At 40.2% G+C, this 21168-nt stretch overlaps 1 protein-coding gene and 2 pseudogenes across 1 annotated transcript; 2 read left to right on the top strand and 1 right to left on the bottom strand.

Moving 5' to 3' along the window:
* Nucleotides 1–1429: 1429 nt before the first annotated feature.
* Nucleotides 1430–1999, top strand: LOC100943491 (annotated as a pseudogene).
* Nucleotides 2000–9134: 7135 nt separating this feature from the next.
* LOC100954865 lies at nt 9135–9593 on the top strand (annotated as a pseudogene).
* An 8419-nt stretch (nt 9594–18012) lies between these two features.
* Nucleotides 18013–18531, bottom strand: GAPT (GRB2 binding adaptor protein, transmembrane). The gene has a single exon (XM_003782745.2). The coding sequence runs from the start codon at nt 18529–18531 to the stop codon at nt 18061–18063; it is 471 nt and encodes a 156-aa protein (XP_003782793.1). The 3' UTR covers nt 18013–18060.
* Nucleotides 18532–21168: the final 2637 nt, after the last annotated feature.

Genomic DNA, 21168 nt, shown 5'->3' on the forward strand with positions numbered 1-21168 from the left:
AGCAGAGAGATAAAGAAGGAAGGATGGGTGGGGGGATGGAAGAGCAGAGAGAGGGGAGGAGAGAGTGGGTGGGGTCTTGGTGTATAACACACCTTTTGGGGGCAAGACACAATTGTAAGAGGGACTTTACCTAACAAATGCAATCAGTGTAACCTGGTTTCTTGTACCCTCAATGAATCCCTAACAATAATAATAAAAAAAAAGCATCAATACCATGAAAATTCCTTCTCAAATATCCAGCAGGGATAGGATGCATTTACAATGTTGCAAAGTAATTGTAAGTATAAAAACGTTGCTTTCTTTGGTCTGTTTTAATTAAATCATAACTGTGTACATTAATGGGGTACAGTGTCCTGATTTGATACATAACCTGAAATGCTTACATTGAACTATGTAATACATCCATCTTTGCTTTATACTCTAAGTCTTTTTATCACTTGATTCCTCAAACTAGACTTTCAATCAAGTGGCACCAATTACCTCTTAAAACACACCCTAAAGAACATTGTAGAGTTGTGTGCCACTAACATCCTGTACCTTGAAAAATTAATGTTTTGCTGAGAAAATAGAAATGTAAAAGCAAAAAACAAAATAATCTTGCTGTTTTTAGTTTATTTTTAAAAGTTAATCTTTTAAATAACAACAAATGTATTAATAATTAGTTATTTCTAAAAGCAGTCCTCTTTCATAAATTAAATTGAAAGCCCAGACTTTCTTTGGCTCCATATCTACTGTTTTTTCCAATTAAGTTTCCCTGTTCTTATTGTTCTCTAATCTTTAGCCATTTAATCTTCTTCTGAAGCAGATGCCTCTTATTTTTCTATCTAAGTAAGTACAATAAAATATATTTAAACAACCTGAACAGCTGCTTATTAGGTTTAGCTTGGTTACTTTTTATTGTCAGACTTTGGGGTTGGAACGATACAATTTATTTTGTACTCAAGTCTTTAATGGTGAAAACTAAGTAGATGCAGTGACTGCCAAAAAACTTTTTTAGAAAGAGAGAGAAAACACAAATGTATGAAATAAGAGGATATGTTGTTGTTCAATTCTATTGGTTAAAAAAGAGATTGGGAAGTCTCCATGGGGCGGGGCTGACCGAGGCTGGCAGTGCTGGGGGTGGGGGGAGGGGCAGTAGCGGTGGCCTCCAGAAGGTTCCAGAGCTGCACATGTGCAGGACAGCGATCTGGGCAGGTGGGTAGTACCCGATGGCTGTGGGCACTGCCACTTGTGCGTTGGGATCTGCCCTCGGAGTGATCGGGCTCAGTGCTGCATTTCCTGCTCCCGCGTTTGCACGGCTTGGGCCTACCTGGCTTTGGCTTTGGAAGAGCTACAGAAAGATCTAGAAGAAGCAAAGGTGTTGCTGGAAAAAGCCACTGGGAAAAGAGTACGTGATGCCCTTAGAGCTGAAAAATCCAAGACTGAAACAGAAATCAAGAACCAAATGCAACAGAAATCACAGAGGAAAGCAGAACCTCTCGACGACGAAAAGCCAGCTGTTGCGGTCACTCCATTACAACAGGATATACAGTGAAAATCAGTAATCGTGGATGAGATCAGTCAGATAAGTGTGTGGAAATCTGTATTACCTTACCCGGCGTTTATCAGGTTGCCACTGAAAATGTGCAGGTGCATTTCCCACAGCGGTCATTTGATCTTTTGGTTAAGAATCTGAATGGGAAGTGTTACTCCATGACTGTGAACAATCTCTCGAAGCCCATCTCTGTGGAAGGCAGTTCAAAAAAAGTCAAGACTGATGCAGTTCTTACCTTATGTAGAAAGAAAACAGGAAATACAATGGGACGACTACCTAACTCAGGTTGAAAAAATGCAAAGAGCAAGTAAAGCCCTCCTGTGACACTGGAAGGGATCCTAGTGAGGGACTGATGAATGTTCTAAAGAAAACTTATGAAGACGCAGATAATGATATGAAGCGAACCATTAATAAAGCGCGGGCGAATCAAGACAGTAGCAAGCCAAAGGAAACACAGAATTTTGAAACTTTAAAGTCCTTTTGAGAACTGTGATGTGGATGGTCCAGAATGTTGGTGAGCTGCATATATAAATTTGAATAACTATGTACACAACCTTCTTCTAAGTAAAAGCAATGAATTTTTCATTTCCTACTGGAGGATTTATTTAAATAAAATATTCTTATTAAACATTTCCTGAAAAGATGGCAAAAAAAAAAAAAAAAAAGAGAGATTGGGAATGGAGGAGACTCTTTTTTTTTTCTGAGATGATGATTATTAGCTTTCTAATTAGCTAGTTTGGAAAGGTTTACTTCTTAGCTGACATCACTCCAATTTATTCGAACTTTCCCTTATTCGTTTGCAGTATACACTTAGAATGATTTCAGTTTCCCATAAGCAGATATGACTATGTATGTAGGTAATGGTGAAGATAAAAGCAAGTATGTGTGTCCTCTGTGTTGTCCTTTATTGAGAGTCTAGAGGAAGGAGATAAGGGCGGGATAGTCTCAAGTGTGGACATGAAGTTGCTGGGTAGTGTCTATTACCTCTTGGCTCCACAATCATTTTCCTATATTCTCCTTTGTACTGCTGGGAACAGGGGCCTGCACAATACATTTCTCAAACTCCCTTGCCAGTTAGATTAGAAGGTGGGATGAAGTAAGAAGCCGTTACTTCTGCTTTCTGTGGGTTGCCCTGAGGCCATGGCAGCAAGAGTAGTGGTTGAGGAGTGTCACCTCCTGGCTTCCAGAACACACAGCTTGACTTTATGAGCAGAACGCTCAAGGTCATGGCAATTGTGGGCTCTTGGCCATTGCATTTTACTAGCTCTCTCTGCTGTACAGGACGGAATGGATTTTTACAGTTACTGCTCTTTTGAGTGAACTTATCTTCTTTTTCTTCCCCCACTGCCCTCCAACACATTTGTAATCAATTTCCTTATGAAATTCTATATAAAGTCGCTATATTTACTCACATACATTTTGTACAAATACTAGCAAAGATTTGTGTTTACCTTTATTTTAACAGCTTCCTACTTCTCCTGCATGGCTTTCTTTTCCACTTTTAGTGTTCTCCAAACATCAAAACTCCCCTGATTGCTGCCTGCCCAGAATTTGCTCTTTATTTGCTCATGATGGCTTGGGGAATTCCAGTGGGCCATGTTCAGATTACCTTTCACGTCAAATATATTTATGTCTTGTCTATTATTTCCAGTGACTTCCAAGGTCATAAAGTCTTGGGTTGGCCCCCAAACTCAGCTCAGCGTAACTTTCTTTCTGAAGATACATTGGACTCTTTCAGGCAGAATTAGATTTCTTCATCATGTTCTGATCATGTAGCTGTTAATCTGAACATCTACTGAAATGATTCATTCATTGTACTAAAACTGTTTGGTTTACATATGTACATGCCTTTGTAGTCATGTATGATTTCTTTGTCATTGTGTCATCATAGTCTAGAATGGTCCCTGGTATATGGACAATATTCTTTTTAATATAAACCAATGAACATTATACTTAGACTAATATTGGGCTCCAAGAGTTTTCAGGCTCAATAAAGTGAATTACCAGGTGTGTGGCCATATAAGTCCATGTTATAAGGCTCATTAGACTGCAAACTCCTCAAGGGAAGAGACTTGCCCTTCACGGATTTGTATGTTCTGCTTGATATGGTGCTGAGGAATTTCAAGGGCTAATGCTGTCACTTAAACAGGATAAAAAGTCAGGAATTAAAAAGGACAGTTAGGGACTAGGAGGTAGCAATTTCAAAGCAGTATGAGGGCATTCCATTAACTGCTGCAATGACATCTTTTCAAACAAAATCACATAATCTTGAATCTTCCCCTTAAACTCATACCAGACTCCCAGAACTCCTGCACTAAGCTACCACTTGTCTTAGAAGAACCGATTACTTAGTTGCTCAAATGTTTCATACATCTTGTTCAAATCCTTGTTACCAAACTGAAACATTGCCTCTTCAAAGTTTTAAGCAGTAGATAGTGGTTTAAGAACTCATCATATAAAGATAGATACATTTAGATAAACCCTACAGACTCCAGGCACAGGGGAGAACTCTGTAATAATGTACTTTTCATTCTCTGTGACAGGCAGGAGGGATGGGTAAGTGGGACTTTTGATACCTTCAATTATCTAGACTCAGCAGCAACCTCTTCTGCCAACTTTACTTATAGGCAAGTGAACACACTCACACTAGCAAATCAGCACAGGGGATAATAACTACAGGATTTATCACCAGTCTTGGTAAATAAAAAGAAGATACCTCATGCCATCCTACTGTGGTCCAAATAATGGCAGATATACTTTTTGAGATCATTTTCTCTGGAGGTATTATTTTTGCATCCATTATGAGACTTTCTCAAGGCACTCAATAGTGCTCTATGGAGAAGGTCACAAAACATAGCAGCCACGGAGATGCAGCAAGGTACACAAAGAGCGAATGACATTGGAATGTAGACATGTAGTCAGAACTGTGCATATTTGTAATGTCCTTTGTATTGGAACTCATCAATGTGTGACAGCTTTTAGAAGATGAGGATTGGCCAGGGGCCGTGCCTCACAACTGTAATCCCAGCAGGAGGCTGAGGCAGGTGGATCACTTGAGCTCAAGAGTTTGGGACCAGCTTGAGAAAGAGTGAGACCCTGTCTCTACTAAAAATATAAAAACTAGCAAGTCACTGTGGCAGACCTCTGTAGTCCCAGCTCCTTGGGAGACTGAAGCAAGAGGCTTACTTGAGCTCAAGAGTTTGAAGTTACTGTGAGCTATGATACCACAGCATTCAACCCCAGGTGACTAAATGAGATTATGTCTCAAAAAAAAAAAAAAAAGAAAGAAAGAAAGGAAAGAAAAAGAAAAAGATGAGGACTGTTATAATAGAATCAGACCTAACATTTGAGTCAACAACGTAGAAGTAGATTCCACAGAAACTTTTGAAACAACAATGAAGATGGTTTTGAATTCATACGTAAATCTTCCTAGAACACATTTAGTTGATCTTTTTTGTGCATTTGAACTCAACTAAGGCCTTCAGGGCTGTTGGAAGAATATATATCTCATCTATCTCCTGTCTCACTTCCTTTATCTTTGCTCTTGGACCAGCGTTCTTATCCTTGATTTTCCTGAAAAAGAATTTGGACAAGAACTGCTTTGCAGGGTCTGTTCACATGAGGAGTAGCTATTTTGAATTTTTTTTTAAAAAAAAGAAAGAAAATGGTACAATCAGTTTGTTAAATAAAAAAAAAGTCAGTGTAATCATGTTGATCAGAAGTCCTGATTATTGATTATCAGTGAATGACTAAAAATATTATATATTAAATAAAGTTTATTTTATTGAGCAAAAGATTGGAAAGCATAAAGTGTTTGACATATAAAAATCCTAACGGGTAAGGTGGCATCTGTGGCTCCAAAGGGTAGGGCGCTGACCCCATATGCTATAGGTGGTGGGTTCAAACCCAGCCCTAGCCAAAAAAAAAATCCTAAAGGGTAGTCCTCAGTGGTGGTAAGTCTAACAGTAGCCAGGAAGTACAACTGAGACAAATAATATAGGAGATTAATGTTTTACATGCATCTCAGTTACTGAATAACTTTAAAGTTTGTGGCATTTTCACACATAATTACATTCAATTTTCACAGTAACCTCTCATGGTCCTTACATTACTATTTCTCATCTGAGTATTTTCTCCGTCAGAGAGGATCAGTAACTTTTGCAAGGCCACCCAGCTAATATCCATCAGAGCTGGGATTAAAATATGTCTGCTGTATGTTACAGCATTTACTTTTCCACTCTGTCACACAGCTGGAAATATTTAAGTCCTTATCCGATCTGTTTAAAAAACTAATCTGTAATTTTCTCAACTAATATTTTCAGGTTTCTTTCCGATTATTGTTACTTGCCGATTACAAATCCCTCAAAGCAATGTGAGATGTTGCCCTTTCTTTTAAATAAGCAAGTCAACAGAAACGACACAGGCCCGTAATAATGGGCCTCTTTTGTCACAAGGTAGTCATTAATTCTCATTTTCTTTCTAGGTAAATCCTGCTTATATAATTAACCTTAGTAAACCTGTTTAAGTAGCCTGCCCTGATTCCTTGAATACGTTAAGTTCAGGTTCCTCTATTAAAAGCTTTCATATCACCATGGCTCTTTTCTTCATAGTATTTATTTACACTTCTCATTATGCATTTATTTGTGTGAATTGTTTTGGTATTTCATTTAGGCTGTGGGGATGGTATGTGTTTATTCACTGCTGAATCCCTATCACTGCACTCAATAAAGAAGGGCCTATTAGTTGGTAGGGAGATAGTTGGACGTGTAGATAGAGAGATACATAAATAGGTAGGGAAAATAAGGAAGGAGATCAGGAAGGGAATAGATTGTTTGGATTGCTGTATAGATAGAGGCTTTATAAACGAGCCAGAATTTAATCTGAATTTAGAAAAGGAACCAAGAGCAAGATCTCAGTCCATATATTGAAAATAAACTACTACCTTCACGACAGTTTTTATTTCTTTCTGCCAAGTGCAAGATGACACGTACTAAATTAAGCCTCATGGCTTTTGTTTCAACATGTGTGGGAGTAAGTATATTCAGCAGCTCAGCTGATTCAAAGAGGAAATGAAAATTATTTTTAAATGAGCAGAATCCCACTTCCCCTCCGGTTTCCGTTAATACCGTGTTTCTTTGAACTACAAATATTTCTTTATAAATAACCTTTACTAAAAGGTAAAATTAAAGCCACATTACTCTTTCTACAGCCCTCCATGATGCATTAGCAATAGAAGAACCAAGCAAACTACGTCTTGGTTTAGAGCTAAGGGACATATTGGTTTGATTATTGTTTGGCTCGCGTCATATCTGAAAAGACAATCCAACCATACAGACTTTTCTGCTTCCTCACCGTACAGAACCCTTGGCACTATAGCCGTTCAGTAAGCCTCATTCAGGTGCCGGGCCTAGCCATTACAGTTGTCTGAGTTTCCGTTTTTTGGCAGAACTTTCTTGCTTTTGAGTACCACCGAGATTACGTAGCTCTATCCAAGCCTTCTTTGTGTGTGCATCTATTCATTTCCTTTTCCCAAATTTTCTGTCTCCCACGCACTTTTTTGGTCATTGCTCAGACTTTGGTTCTAAGCTTCAATTGGTTGCTCTAGCAATTTAAAAAATAATTGTTGCTTTGCTACTGTGTCTCCATCAATCGATTTTAAAAGGAGACTTTTTCTGAAATGTAGTATCTGGTTATTCCTTGCCTAGGTGCTTTAAAACATTCTTCTTGATCTTCTGGATAAAGAGATAGCTTCCAGACTCCTTCCATGCTGGCCCAAAGAGGGTACTTACTTTGTCACTAGCTGTTTGTTTGAATGTATTTTTCAGCCTTCTTACTGCAATGCAGTTGTCACAGACGCATCCCCCACTCTCTCCCTTGGTTTCTCACCAGGAATGTTCCCCTCCTTTTGGTTATGCTTTCACCTTATCAGATAATTGAGTTAAAAGTGTATATAGTCTAGACAAGTTCTGCCTGATGAGACAAGATGACAAAGGAGCAAATTTCAAGAAATAATGACCGGAAGAGGACATCCTGTACAGTGGTCCACTCCTGAGTGATTGCCTTCATTACTTAGCTCCAGCCACACAAAAGCCACACGCATTAAGAAATCTATACACTCTGCTCTCAGGCCTGCCTTTGCTTACCATTTGGAAAAATCAGCACCATTTCCTGATGCAGAGAAGAGAATAATCAGCTGAAATGGAACACAGAAAAAGCAAAGTTCCCACAAAATGAGATTCAAAGGGACGCTATGAGGAAGACTCAGGTTAAAAAAGAGACAAACAAACAAAAGCAAATGAAAACAAAACAAACCACTTTTTAGTTTTGCAGTCAATGGAGAGGCAGACGAATGTATTGAATGTGTTGAAAATCACCTTGGAGCCAGGAGCCCTAAATTCTATTTTTTTAATTAAATCATAGTTGCATACATTAAAGCATTTATAGGGTACAATGTGCTGGTTTTATACACAATTTGAAATACTTAGAACAAACTGGTTACCATAGCCTTCACCACACTTTCTTAATTATTGTGTTAAGACATTTATACTCTACACTTAGTAGATTTGACATGTACCCTTGTCTGATTCGGGTTAGTCTTTAACTCACTGTGCCACGTTAGGAAAGTTACATAATTTTTCTGGTGCTCATTGTTCTCATTTTCAAAATAAGGAACTCAACCAAATGATTTCCAAATTATTTTGTAGATGTGAAATTTCTTGATACTAAAACAGGAGATATTATCATCTGCTAATATAAAGCTAACATACCATAATATAAGTAAAGTCACTCTGATCAGGAACACTGGGTTCAAATTTTGTCTCTAATTTTTATTCACTCTAAGATCTTCGATTAAAAATTTAATTCTCCAAGCTTTGATCATCTCATCCATAAAGTAAGGATATTAATAATATGGATGGGATTGGTTTGTTGGTGAATTAAGAAAGACAAATTCACATTAAGCCAAGTTTGGCACTTGGAAGAAAAAATAAGCAGAAAGCTGTCTCGATTTGTTGTACAAGTAAATTTCAAATCTTCTAATATGATATTTAAAAAATCACATGTTGTCCAGGAGTGGTGGCTCATGCCTGTAATTCCAGGGCGTTAGGGCACCTAGTTGGGAGGATCACTTGAGGTCAAGAGTCGAAGAATAGCCTGAGCAATATAGCAAGACCTTGTCTCTAAAACAAGCACCTTTTCTGTCTTTTTTACAAAAGCTATATTTATTTATTTATTTCATAATTTCTATTTATTTATTTATTTTTAATATAGCCTTCATGGCATTTTCTTAGTTATTGCGTTAAGACATTTATATTCTACATTTAGAAAGTTTCACTTAAAAAATTATTCAGGAGTGGTTGTACCCACCTGTAGTCCGAGATGCTTGGGAAGCTAAGGAAGGGGGATGGCTTGAGCCCAGATGTTTGAGGTTGCACTGAACTATGATGACACCACTGCATTCCAGCCTGGGTGACAGAGAGAGACCTTGACTCAAAAAAAAAAAAAAAAAATTGGCGTGAGTCGGGCCCCGCGAGCTCCGGAGCGCCCACGAGCTCTCCGCCTGCTTCTCTCCAGCTTCTTCCTGCTCACTACCGTCACTGTCATGCTGGGCACTGCTCTCCGCGGCTGCGCTGTCCGCAGCCTCCCGGCGGCCCTCGAGGCCTCCTGCATCCCCCCCACCCCAGTCCCCGTCCCTGGCCCAACCGCTGCTATCCAGTCAATTGGCTGCTATTCCCATGGTTCACATGAGACAGATGAAGAGTTTGATGCTCGCTGGGTGACACACTTCAACAAGCCAGATATAGATGCCTGGGAATTGCGGAAAGGAATGAACACCCTTGTTGGCTATGATCTGGTTCCAGAACCCAAAATCATTGATGCTGCTTTGCCGGCATGCAGACGATTAAATGATTTGCCTAGTGCAGTTCACATCCTAGAGGGTGTTTAGAACAAAGCAGGACCTCAGAAGGAAATCTACCCCTATGTCATGCAGGAACTTAGACCAACTTTAAATGAATTGGGAATCTCCACTCCAGAGGAACTGGGCCTTGACAAAATGTGAACCCCATGGATGGGCTCCCTAAGGATTTATTGATAATGCTACTTGGTTGTAAACAGTCGGCTGGAAATACTGATGATAACATATTACCTTATTCAAACAAGTTTTCCTTTATTGAGTACCAACCTATAATGGTAACTTGGGTTTTAATAAAAGGGAAATGAAGTTTGAACTGAAAAAAAAAATCATATGTTAATTGACCAAACCTAGTTCACTATATTGTTCCTCCTACATTCTGGCTATCACTTACAATTAATATGTCAGTCTAGTCTACAGTGGAGCTGGGGAAGTGGGCCTGAGGCAACAGCCCAGCCTTGCCCTTCACGGACTTTGACAGCCTCTCAGCTTCTGGGGACTTTACCTCAGACCCAGGTAGCCATTGTCTCTGCCCCTAACAAGAATCTAGGATACTTGCAGCAAAGGATGATGCAACTTCCATAATTTGCAGTCTTAGCTATTCACTAAAGCCCGTCTGTTCTTAAAAGGGAAAGCACTTCAAGACCACGGAGCTTTGGTTTCCATGGCAACAACACAGGTCAATAGCGACAGTTACACCTTCACCAGCCTTGATTGCATTCTGCAATTTACCATCTCTGCGCTTCCTTTTGTTTGAGTCTCTCTCATTTGCTTAATTCCCTTCTCTGTTGGGGGAATCTCAAAATGCAAAATCACAGGAACTGAATACAAATTAAAAGCCGTGGAGGCTTTAATAAAATGCTATGGGCACTGTTTATCTTATAATTCCTTGACATGTGTTTCTTAAAATTGAATCCTACATCCTCAACTTTACAATCTTGCTTGCTCTATCCTATTGCATTTAGAAATTTTTTGCTTGTAATACCCTGTAGCCTTTTGAAAAACTCAGCATCATTTCTGCCTTCTAAGATCACATATTATTCTGACATGATGAATATCAGATTTGTTAGGATAAAGTCCAAACTCTCTGACATATTATATAAAGTCCTGTATCATCTGACCTTTACTTACAGATCCTTCCTTCATCTTGTCCTTTTCCTTCTCCACATTATCCTCAAGAAGCGTGTTTTTTTAGTCTTCTCTTGGGTTCTTGAACACACCAGAACACAAGCATCGGAACTCCTTTGTCACACGAGCCCTCTAAGTGCTAGGACAGTGTCTGTTTCTACATTTTTCACTCACCAAACCCACCACTGAATTCCCAGTGCCCTTCCAGGGCTCGATACATCCTAGGCACTGGATAACTATTTGTAAGGTGACTGAAATCACTGTAACTTATTTGATCATTTCAGCTATACATTGCTATACATTTCATGACCTTGGTGTTCTATGACCTCTGTCAATACCACTAGAAGCATCTCTGAGAAGAAGCTTCTCATTCAAGGTATGTTTGCAATCTTCCCATCCTCCAGAAGAATATCAACGCATAGCCACTCACTCAACATGGACACGTTCCAAAATCCCTGGTCTGGTTCATTGTTTCACAACAGGTTCTGTTAAACATTGATATCAAGGACTAGCTCACTGCAGTTCTTCAAACAATATATTTTAAATTTAAGTAATAAATAAAAGTGCTAATTCAATAAAATAAATGGCATTACTGAGCCATGCACCCGTAGGTATCAAATAAGTCCTCTAGCTTCCGTCCTTGGGCCTGAGGCCACTTCTTCCTACGACATACACAGTATTGCAGTAAAGAGCTCATCACTTAGAAGGCAGGGATGACATGTTGTTTCCCAAACATGACACCACCTGGCTTCAGGGACTGGGATTCACAGGGACAAACCTCATTTGTTTGGGGCAGGCATTGATGTTGAGAACTCAGCACAGCAGCCACCTCATCCCCGCCCCACAATTTTCCGTGGTTGCAACCACTCGAGGCTCCAGTGACCAGTGATCAACCATTGTCTATGCATGTGAAATGGAATTCCTAAATAATTCATAAATCTTGCACAGTCCTGCTCCATCCCACCTGGGACGTGGATCACCCCTTTGTCCGCTGTTCCCACTCTGCCCGTGTTCCCTTGCTCACTGTTCACTCATCAGCGGGCTCACTTATGAGATCCACTGCCACAGTTTGGCAGGACTTGTATTCAAGTCACCCTTACTTGACTTAATTATGGCCCCCAAATGCAAGAGTAGTGAGGCTGGAAATTTGAATACGCCTAAGAAAGTCATAAAGTGCCTCCCTTAAGTGAAAAGGTGAACATTCTTGACTTAATAAAGAAAGAAAAAATAAATCATATGCTGATATTGCTGAGACCCATGCTGAGGAAGAAATGTCTATCTGTGAAGTTGTGAATAGCATGTGGTTATAATTGTTTCATTTTATTATTAGTTAGCTTTGTTAATCTCTATGCCTAATTTATAAATTAAACTTTATTATAGGTGTGTATGCATTGAAAAAAGCAGAATGTATGTAGGGTTTGGCTGGTGGTACTGGACCCTATCTCTCATCGATAAAGGTGGACTATTGTACAGCACCTATTTGATACTGTAATAATTTGAGGTCAATGTTGTTAACACGAACATTTTTTGAACTGTCAGTTTTCTTTTTTAAATTGTTACCAGGTAACCTGTGTAATGATATCCTCCCCTCATGTCTGAGTCTTCTATTTCACCACTAATTCAATCTCTGTTCCTGAGTGACACCCCAATCCCTGAGTTTGGTCTATGTTTAATTTCAGATATTTGAAGGACACTGGATACAAATTTACAGTAGAAGGCCAGGCATGGTGGCTCATGCCTATAATTCTAGCACACTGGGAGGCTGATGCAAGTGGATTGCCTGAGTTCATGAGTTCAAAACCAGTCTGAGCAAGAGTGAGACCTCATCTCTAAAACGAACTGGGTGTTGTGGTGGGCACCTGTAGTCCCAGCTACTCAGGAGGCTGAGGCAAGGGGATCACTTGACCCCAAGAATTTGAAGCTGCTGTGAGCTGTGATGCCATGGGACTCTACCAAGGGCAACAGAGTGAATCTCTGTCTCAAAAAGCAAAAACAAACAAACAAAACCCCCCAAATTAACAGTAGATGCTGAGCTATATGGGTGAAATGCTTCAAAAAAACATTGGAGCAGGAGAGTTCAAGTATGAAAGTCTGGCCTAGCCCTAGACAAAGAGTGGTGTGGAAAGCAGCGGGGAGTCAAGGAAAGGCCACAAAAAACATGAACAGCTGTGCTGAGCTTGCACAAGTTAAAGGAGGCTTCAAAGGCGCCAAAGAAGGGAAGAAGAGGAAGCCAGAGTGCAATGCTACAAAGTGATCCTATAAGACAAACACTAAAGGGTAGATACTGGATGTATCACCCTCTGAATTAAAAAAAAAAGTAGTTATCATGATTTAGAATAGCAATTAAAAATGTATCTGCTGGGTGATAGAACAAAATACTATAGACTATCAGCCTAAAACCACAGGCATATTTTCCTCATCAAGATCAAGGTGTGGGCTCGGTGCCTATAGCTCAACCTGCTAAGGCGCCAGCCACGTACACCTAAGGTGGCGGGTTCGAATCCCCAGCCCGGACCCACCAAACAACAATGATGGCTGCAACCAAAAAACTAGCCGGGCGTTGTGGCGGGCGCCTGTAGTCCCTATAGTCCCAGCTACTTGGGAGGCGGAGGCAGGAGACTCGCTTGAGCCCAGGAGTTGGAGGTTGCTGTGAGCTGTAATGCCACGACACTCTACCCAGGGGGACAGCTTGAGGCTCTGTCTCAAAAAAAAAAGATCAAGGTGTGCAGATTTTGTTCTTGCAAGGGCTCATTTCTTGGCTTGTAGAGGGCTGCTTTTTGCTGTGTCCTCTGCTGAGAGAGAGAGAGCAGGGGAGGGGAGAGGGGGAGAGGGGGAGAGAGGGAGAGGGGGAGAGGGGAAGAGAGGGAGAGAGGAAGAGAGGAGAGAGAGAGAGACTCTCTGTTTTCTTCTTATAAAGAAACTAACCCTATCATGAGAAGCCCACCCTGACAACCTCATCTAAACCTAATTACCTCCCAAAAGCCTTACCTCCAATCGCCAGCACGTTGGGAGACAGAGCTTCAACATATGAATTTCAGGGGACACAGCATCACGTCCATAACGATGTGGACATCATCTCCACACTCTTGATTATTTCCTTATTCTCTCCTCCATGGAGCCCACTGCTTGGTCTCCTCTCCTTCTACTCTACCTGGTCTAAGCAGTAATGGGAAGGTTGGAAAGCAGAGCTTTCAATAGGCTAAGCCAGTGTCCTCTTGCTGTGGAGATCACCTGGCTGATGAGTAAGGAATAAGGCCGATTGTGGTAAAATGTTTCCAGGTGCAGGCTGAGAGCAAGGTCGAGGAGCCAGGTGTTCCTAGTTGCTAATGGGGGCCACAGAGCTTCACAGAGTCTGGCCAGGAATGAGAGACTGTGAGCTCTCCCACATTCCTGTGAGTATAGAGCAAAGTCACACTCAGTACATCTGATGTTACTCTCTCCCTCCCCCAACCAATATTCATCTCCCTTTAATAGTGGTGCACATGGCTACTTTTGCTCCTAGTTTATCCCAAATACAAACTGCTGCTCTCAATTGATTTAAACCAACTTTATTATCTTTATCTTTCACAGACAATTTTTACTTTTAAGATTTTAAGAGGGGAGAGAAATAGTGTCATAGAGCAGTGGTTGGTCTCCAAACTTTTTGGTTGGCACCAAGGATGGGATTCATGGAAGACAATTTTTTCATAGATGATGTGGGAGTGGGGTGGGACAGGAGGTAGAGCTCAGGTGGTGATGCTGTGCAGCCCAGTTCTGAACAGGTCACGGCTGGTACTGCTCTAGGGCCCAGGGGCTGGGGATGGCAGGCACAGAGGGTGACAGTGAAAGGCAGAGAGAGACGGAGACAGAGAAGGGAGGAGGAGAAGGAGGAGAAGTACTGGTGAGGAAGGGAGGGGGAGTGAGAGTGGGAGAGGGGAAGAGAAGAGGGAATAGAAGAGGGATGGAGAATGAAGGGCGTGTATAGGAAAGAGGGAAAGTTGGATGTCTACAGCCCTTACTTCCTTCAGCTTCCCACCCCCCAAACTGCTGGTAAGGTAAGGAGGGAGAGGTTTTCAGTTGATAAAAAAGCTTACAATTAATTTTAAAAGGATGTCATGGTAAGAACATGTTAGGGATCATTGACTTTTTACTGTCTTTTCTGGTGAGAAAGGTAAAAGAAAGATAAATATTCATTCTCTCTCTTGTTAAATGAAATTTATGGGTGTCCACTGATTTGGACCGAGCTTCTGCACTAGGCCCCCAAGAGACCCAAATAGTCATCATGTTAAAGTTCATGCTACCAAAGTGAAGCTCATCCATCTGTGAGTGGTTTTCCAGACCTGAAAACTCAGGAGAGAGGTCATGCCCTTTCCCCTTATTTCTTCTTCATGGCTGAAACATGGATGTAAGGGCCGGAGATTCAGCAGCCACAGGGTAGCCATAACATAAGACATACACGGAGATAAAAGTTGAAACTCTAAAGATGGCAAAGAGAAGATAGAAAAAGGGCCTGGATCTTTCCATATGGCATCACCCAGCTTATGCTAACTATTGAATGCCTGCCTGCTGTCTCCTTTTTATGGAAAATGAATGAAACGTGAAGAGTCTGTACAGTCTGGTTTTCTGTTGTCAGCATCCCAACTCATTCCTTACCGATACAGCCACCAAACCTATTTCCTCTTTAAGTCTTACTCATCTCAGTAAAGTAGCTTTACAATTGCCTCTGTTGCTCTAGCCGGAATTAAGGTGGCTGTCCTACAGCCACCCCCCCCCCCAATATTACCCTCCTCCACCAACACACACATGGAGTCCATCAGTAAGTTCAGTGCCATTTCCTTGAAGAACATGCCAATAATGTCAAGGTCAGTATCTGCACTGCAGCCATTCCACCCTAACTTAAATGGGAAAGCTTCCAAACTGTCCTACCCACTTCCACTTTGCCTCATTGAAGTCAAGTCCTAGCCTAAAACTCTTTACTGATTCCAGTTGTCCTGTAATAGAGTCACAGCCACAGACCAAGACCTATGAGTAGCTGTATGTTCTACTGTGCCCTCCTTCACCAACCCCCAGGGGTTAGTCCAACCCTCTCCCTGGAAGCTCCAGACATAGTGTCTTTTTTTTTTTTTTTTTGCAGTTTGGCCAGAGTCAGATTTGAACCTGCCACCTCCAGCCTATGGGGCTGGCACTCTACTCCTTGAGCCACAGGCACTGCCCCATAGTGTCTTTCTGTAAGTTCCCAGAGCACAGTAAATTTGATTATGCTTTAGGTTCTTTTTACATGCTTAATACTCAGCCCATCTCACTTATACAGATAGCTCCTTTTTAAACCTTCAAGTCTCAGCTTAAATTATCCTTACAGAGGGTTCCACTGACCATCCTATTAAAGTTAAAATCCTCTTCCCCACCCAATCCCAATGCTCTCAAAACCAGAAAGTTTTTGTTTGTTTGTTTGTTACATCTACTACCATATTTATGTGTATCATACAGAGTCCACTTGGGGAAATAGAAACCAAGTGCTGGTTTTAACAGAGGTAATTTCATATAGAAAATCAGCTGAATGGGTATTGACAAACAAAAAGGGGGCACAGTACCACAGAGATAGTTACTGTGGGAAGCAGCTGCCATAGGTAGGGTGGGGTTATCAGAACCCAGAGGGGAAGCCCCGCAGAGCTGGGGCTTAGGACTCTCAGGCTGCCTGGTGTCTCCTACTGGTACCTGGAGAGCTTGGAGGATGGCCTGGGAGCTGGTTCTCTGGCGTCTAAGGCAGGGTGACACCTGGCTCATGCTGGCACTTCTGATGAGATATAATTAGGGTGATCAGATTTTAACATCTGTAAGGTGGGACAACATGGCCGGGGGGCGGGGCAGGGCAGAGCCTGACAGCAGTGCAAACTTTGATAAGCAGTTCTCGATAATCATTTCTCAGCAATTGTTTGTTATTATTACAGTTTAACATTATAAAATTAACAAAAATAATATAAAACTCAAATTCTGGCAAAATTGCCACATGGCAGCTGAAAACCGTATATTCCCTTCATGTTCTCCCTCCCATTCATGCATTCTTTCCAAAAATCGGGACTTTTTAAAAACGCAGCAGGACATGGGACAAATTGTTCAAAAGCGGGACGTCTGGTCACCCTAGATATAATGAAGCTAGGTCTGGGCGTGAGGGAAGAAACTTAGAAGACTGTAAATAGCCAGGGATCCTGGAGGAAATTACATGGCAACAGTACCTGCTGGGGACAAAGAGGACAAAAAGAAACAAGTTCCTTTTCCTCCCTATTGTCTTCCGTTTTTCCTTAGCGCCCCCTGTTGGTAGATCCTAAATAGGTCCATCTAGCAAAAGAGAAATGTTCGCAGTTTCAGGCGAAGCAATTCAGAGACCTATACAAAAGAGTGGATTTGGAGATGATTTACCATAGCTTCATAAAATACATAGTATTTATTTGTTTGTTTATTTGTTTATTGCCTTTTTCTTGCTACTGGATGGTATGTGTTCAGGACTATGTCTTTTTGCTTTCGTACCTCCCCGGCCCCATGTGCCCGGCACGATAACAATCAGATACTCAATAAGTATTCCTTGGACGGATGAATAATGGATGGATTTATTAGATTTTTATCAAAACCACTTAGGAAAAGGTACAATTCAATTCTTGTCAATTGAATAAGTATTGTGCCTCATGTGATGTTGTAGGCATGGGGCTAAGAATCTGACTTTCTCTTTAGCTGGCAATCTAAGGCATTCTCATATGAAGTTAAGTAATAAAATGTCATTCAGTAAAAATCATATGTTTAAATGCCTGAAGAATTCAGGAGGTAGCAAAACGTACAGGATAACAGAAAAGAAGAAAAAGTAAGTGTAGGTTCGGAATGATTCAGAACACTTGTGGAAGAAGCCACACTCCGAGGCAGGCTCAAGAGGAGGCAGGCAGCCGAAACTCTGGAGGGGGGATGACTTCAGCAGGTTTCAGGATAATTCTGATGGAGAAGTGCTGAAATAGTAGAACTCACTGGGAAAGTAAATTGGAACCAACTGTGGAGAATTATGAATTCTGGAATTATAATCTTAATTATGTCTTGTGCAAAGATGGGATATTAAAAGGTTTTAAGTAATATAGTCATATGGACGTTTTTCAGAAGATAAATCTGTATCATGGGAAACTGATTAAGTAGAGAGAAAGTAGAGATGGGAAGACCAGTGAGGACACTGACAATAATTCTGAGCCAGAAAAAGACAGTGAAGGTAGAAATAAAAGAAAGTGCCAACAGGTAACAGTTAGAAGGAAGAATCAATATGCATCATGCAGCTGTCATCCAGGGCAAGGAAGGTGGGAGGAGGCTTAGAATGAATCCCACAGTGATACACACAGAAAGAATTTAGAAAGGTGGCAACAGAGAACAGACCATCTACTTTCATCAGAACTCGATTAATAATGGCATCATGCAATAAAGGTCACAGTGAACATTATCCTCTAATAACAACACTCGCTATTTTGAGAACCCAGTATTAATCTGGAAGAATGTATATATCTTCATCTTGAGGAACTTGAGAAGTGCTAGGCTTCTGGAAGTTGTAATACTCAGAGGATGTCTCATTTCCATAGATATGGTCCTGGAAGTTAGACTGCCGAGTGTTTTCATACAGTTCCTTGTCGGTTTCTTCCATAGCCTTGGGAGGACCTGTTTGCACATTTTCATAGTTCTCTTGGATGTTATTTCCCTCAACGGTGGAGCTGCACCTTTGGGTTTCAACTGAGGTGTTATGCTTTAAGCCAAAAATGCGAGGACTCAAGATGGATGTTTTGGTATAGTCTTTTTTCTTGCTGCTTCTTCTTTGCAAAACCTTTGGTAAAGTAAATCGCATGCTATCGTTGTGTTTCCAGTGCCAAACACACCCAATTCCACAAATCATCACCAGTAAAAGAAGGGCAGCTCCTACAAGAATAGCTGCTGAAGTATTTCCATAGCTCTTCAGCATCTTTGCACAAATAGTACTCTTTAGCAGTTGGGTGTTCCCCTTAGTAAATTGACAGGTGCAGACCAATGTAATTCCTTGCAACCTAATATTGTTCCAGAATGAGTTTGAAATCTCTTTGAGGCATTTCTTTTGCAGATCTGGAAGAACTTTATTGGTAATGTCCTGCTGCAGTTGAAGGAGAGACTGTATAAACTTATCCTTGGTAGAGGGCTGTTGGAGCCCTCTTGGTAGAGGGCTGTAGAGTGACGCTGTTCACACTACAACTGTTAATGTGTCATTGCACCATATCAGGACTGTTTCATTCCATTCCACTTCCCTTTCTGTCAATGAATCACAAAATGAAGCAGAAATGAGTGGAAGATAATAGTAAACTAGAAAAGTCAAGAAAAGGGAGGTTGAATGATCTGCCATTCAGAAACCTGCTATAAATTAAAAATATATTAATTGCATATTTATTTTATAGCATAACCAAAAATCTACAGTTTTTACCAATGCATTAAACATGAGCATTTAACGACTTCTTTTTTTTTTCAAGACAGAAACTAACTGTTGTGAACAAAGAAAAAGTGTTAGAAGAACCTGTCCGTGCCCAATAAAACCAAGTGGTTTTATTACTTAGATCTCAACATGGTTTTGACAGTAAGAATAACAATTTCCAAGGGAAAGGTAATGTTCTGAATGCCATAGAACTAATGGGACAAGAGCATGCACTTGCAACCTCTCTGTTTCCTGTCGCCTCCTCTGGGAAGCCTTGCCTGTCCTTCTTTGGAGTGGACAGGGCCAATGTCTTTTCCTTCAATGCTCCTTCCTCTGGATCCCATATCAATGAGTCTATGCTCTATTATAACGTAATACCCTCAATGATGAGGGAATTGTATGTCTTCTTACTTGATTAAGTGGTGGGCAAGGATGGAGTTTTTCATCTTTAGGAAAAACCTTTATTTTTCAAGGATAATATAATCCCTATCACAGAAAAAGGCATTCAATCAATATTTATTGAATGAAGAATTAAATTTTAAAATGACTCCAGAGTTTAGCATCTAATTTCTTAAGACTCTAGTTTAAAACTCAAGATAATATCTTTTCAAAGGTATAATTTATGCTTAAAACATGAAAAGTAAAACAAAATATTTTTGGAAGCCTTCCATTTACAGGTCTTTTCACAACTTTCAGTGTCTTTCATTCAATAATGAATGAGTTTTAGATTATTTTCTGTTCATGTTTTAAAATGAAAAGGAGGAGGAAAGGAGAATTGTTCAACTAGGCTAAATATGCTATTATGATTTTATTAACAAAATATATACAGTAATAGTATATTTTCAGTCTAGACACAGAAATAGTTACAACCGACAGTGTTAAGGGTGCTTGTGGGATGGTTATTATCATCTACTGAATGTTGTCTTCAATAATATTCAGTTAAAAGCTTATTTTGGGTGAACTTCTAGCCTATATGGATAATCTCATTTAATCCTATAGCTGCCATATGAAGTAGGTACAATTGCTGTTCTCATGTTATAAATGAGAAGAGAGGATTAAAGTGGTTAAATAACTGTCTCAATAAGTAAAATATGATTGAATGAGGATTCCAGTAAAATTTGCCTTAAGATATTATTATCTGTTAAAATATCTGTAAATGGCTATCAGGTGTATCCATCACTAAATTTGTATAGCTTGATTGGCTCTGCGGTTCTTGAGGGCTGGAAACCATATATAGTCTATCTTTGTATTACCAGCAGCAGCCCCAAACACAGAATAACTAACTGGTGAAATGTTTTTTAATAAATGGAGCAATCTGCTTGCAGAATAATGATAGTAATGAAAGAGAGGGGGAAAAAAAACCAGCGGAGTGGTACCTTCTCTTGCTGAGTATTCATGTACAATAATACACTTTTATAAATTTGTTCAAGGTTTTAAAAGATCAATGTGCAAATTTTCAGTCTGGAATTTCACATGACCAAGTGAATTGAGTTATTCAAATTAACCAAATTCAAGTTAACTTATAAAATGTGTTTGATAAAAATATTGGCACAGACACTTCGGATCTAGACACCTTTTAATTTCCTCAAAACTTTTGGGAGTAAGGCTGGGGTTGAAAACTGTATCATCTACCCCATAGATTTACGATCTGTAGGGCTCTTCCTCTAAAAGGCAGACAGTGTGCTTGCATTCCAGGGCAAAAGTTTGACAAATGACTTTAACCATGAGGACCTACTTCCTTTCTGCAATAGATTATATATGTGTGTGTGTGTGTGTGTGTGTGTGTTGTCAATTATTTCTGTAATTATATGCCAGAATATTTGAAATAAAATTTAAAAATAAATTTCAAATATTGATGGAAATTAATCAACTTTTTTAAAAGCGCTAGGCCTGCAGTGAAGCAAGGACGACAGTTGGAGAAGGCTAAGTAGGATCCCCTGAGCAACTGAGGATAAAGTTACACATTGTCTTTTTAGCTTCCAAGAGGAGAATTTACTTTTACTATCTGTACCATCCTCTGTGAAGGAGGCATTAAATGTTCAAATTGTTTATCTAAGAGGTGTTCAATGAGCTAAAGCCAAGAAAACATTTTATAGGAAAGGAAATACATCCTTTCCCTTTCTTTCTTCAAAATAACATCGTAGGAAAAATCCTGAGGGA

This window comes from Otolemur garnettii, unplaced genomic scaffold (assembly GCF_000181295.1).
Source record: "Otolemur garnettii isolate 467f Iridium unplaced genomic scaffold, OtoGar3 scaffold00005, whole genome shotgun sequence".
Taxonomy (NCBI): Eukaryota; Metazoa; Chordata; class Mammalia; order Primates; family Galagidae; genus Otolemur; species Otolemur garnettii.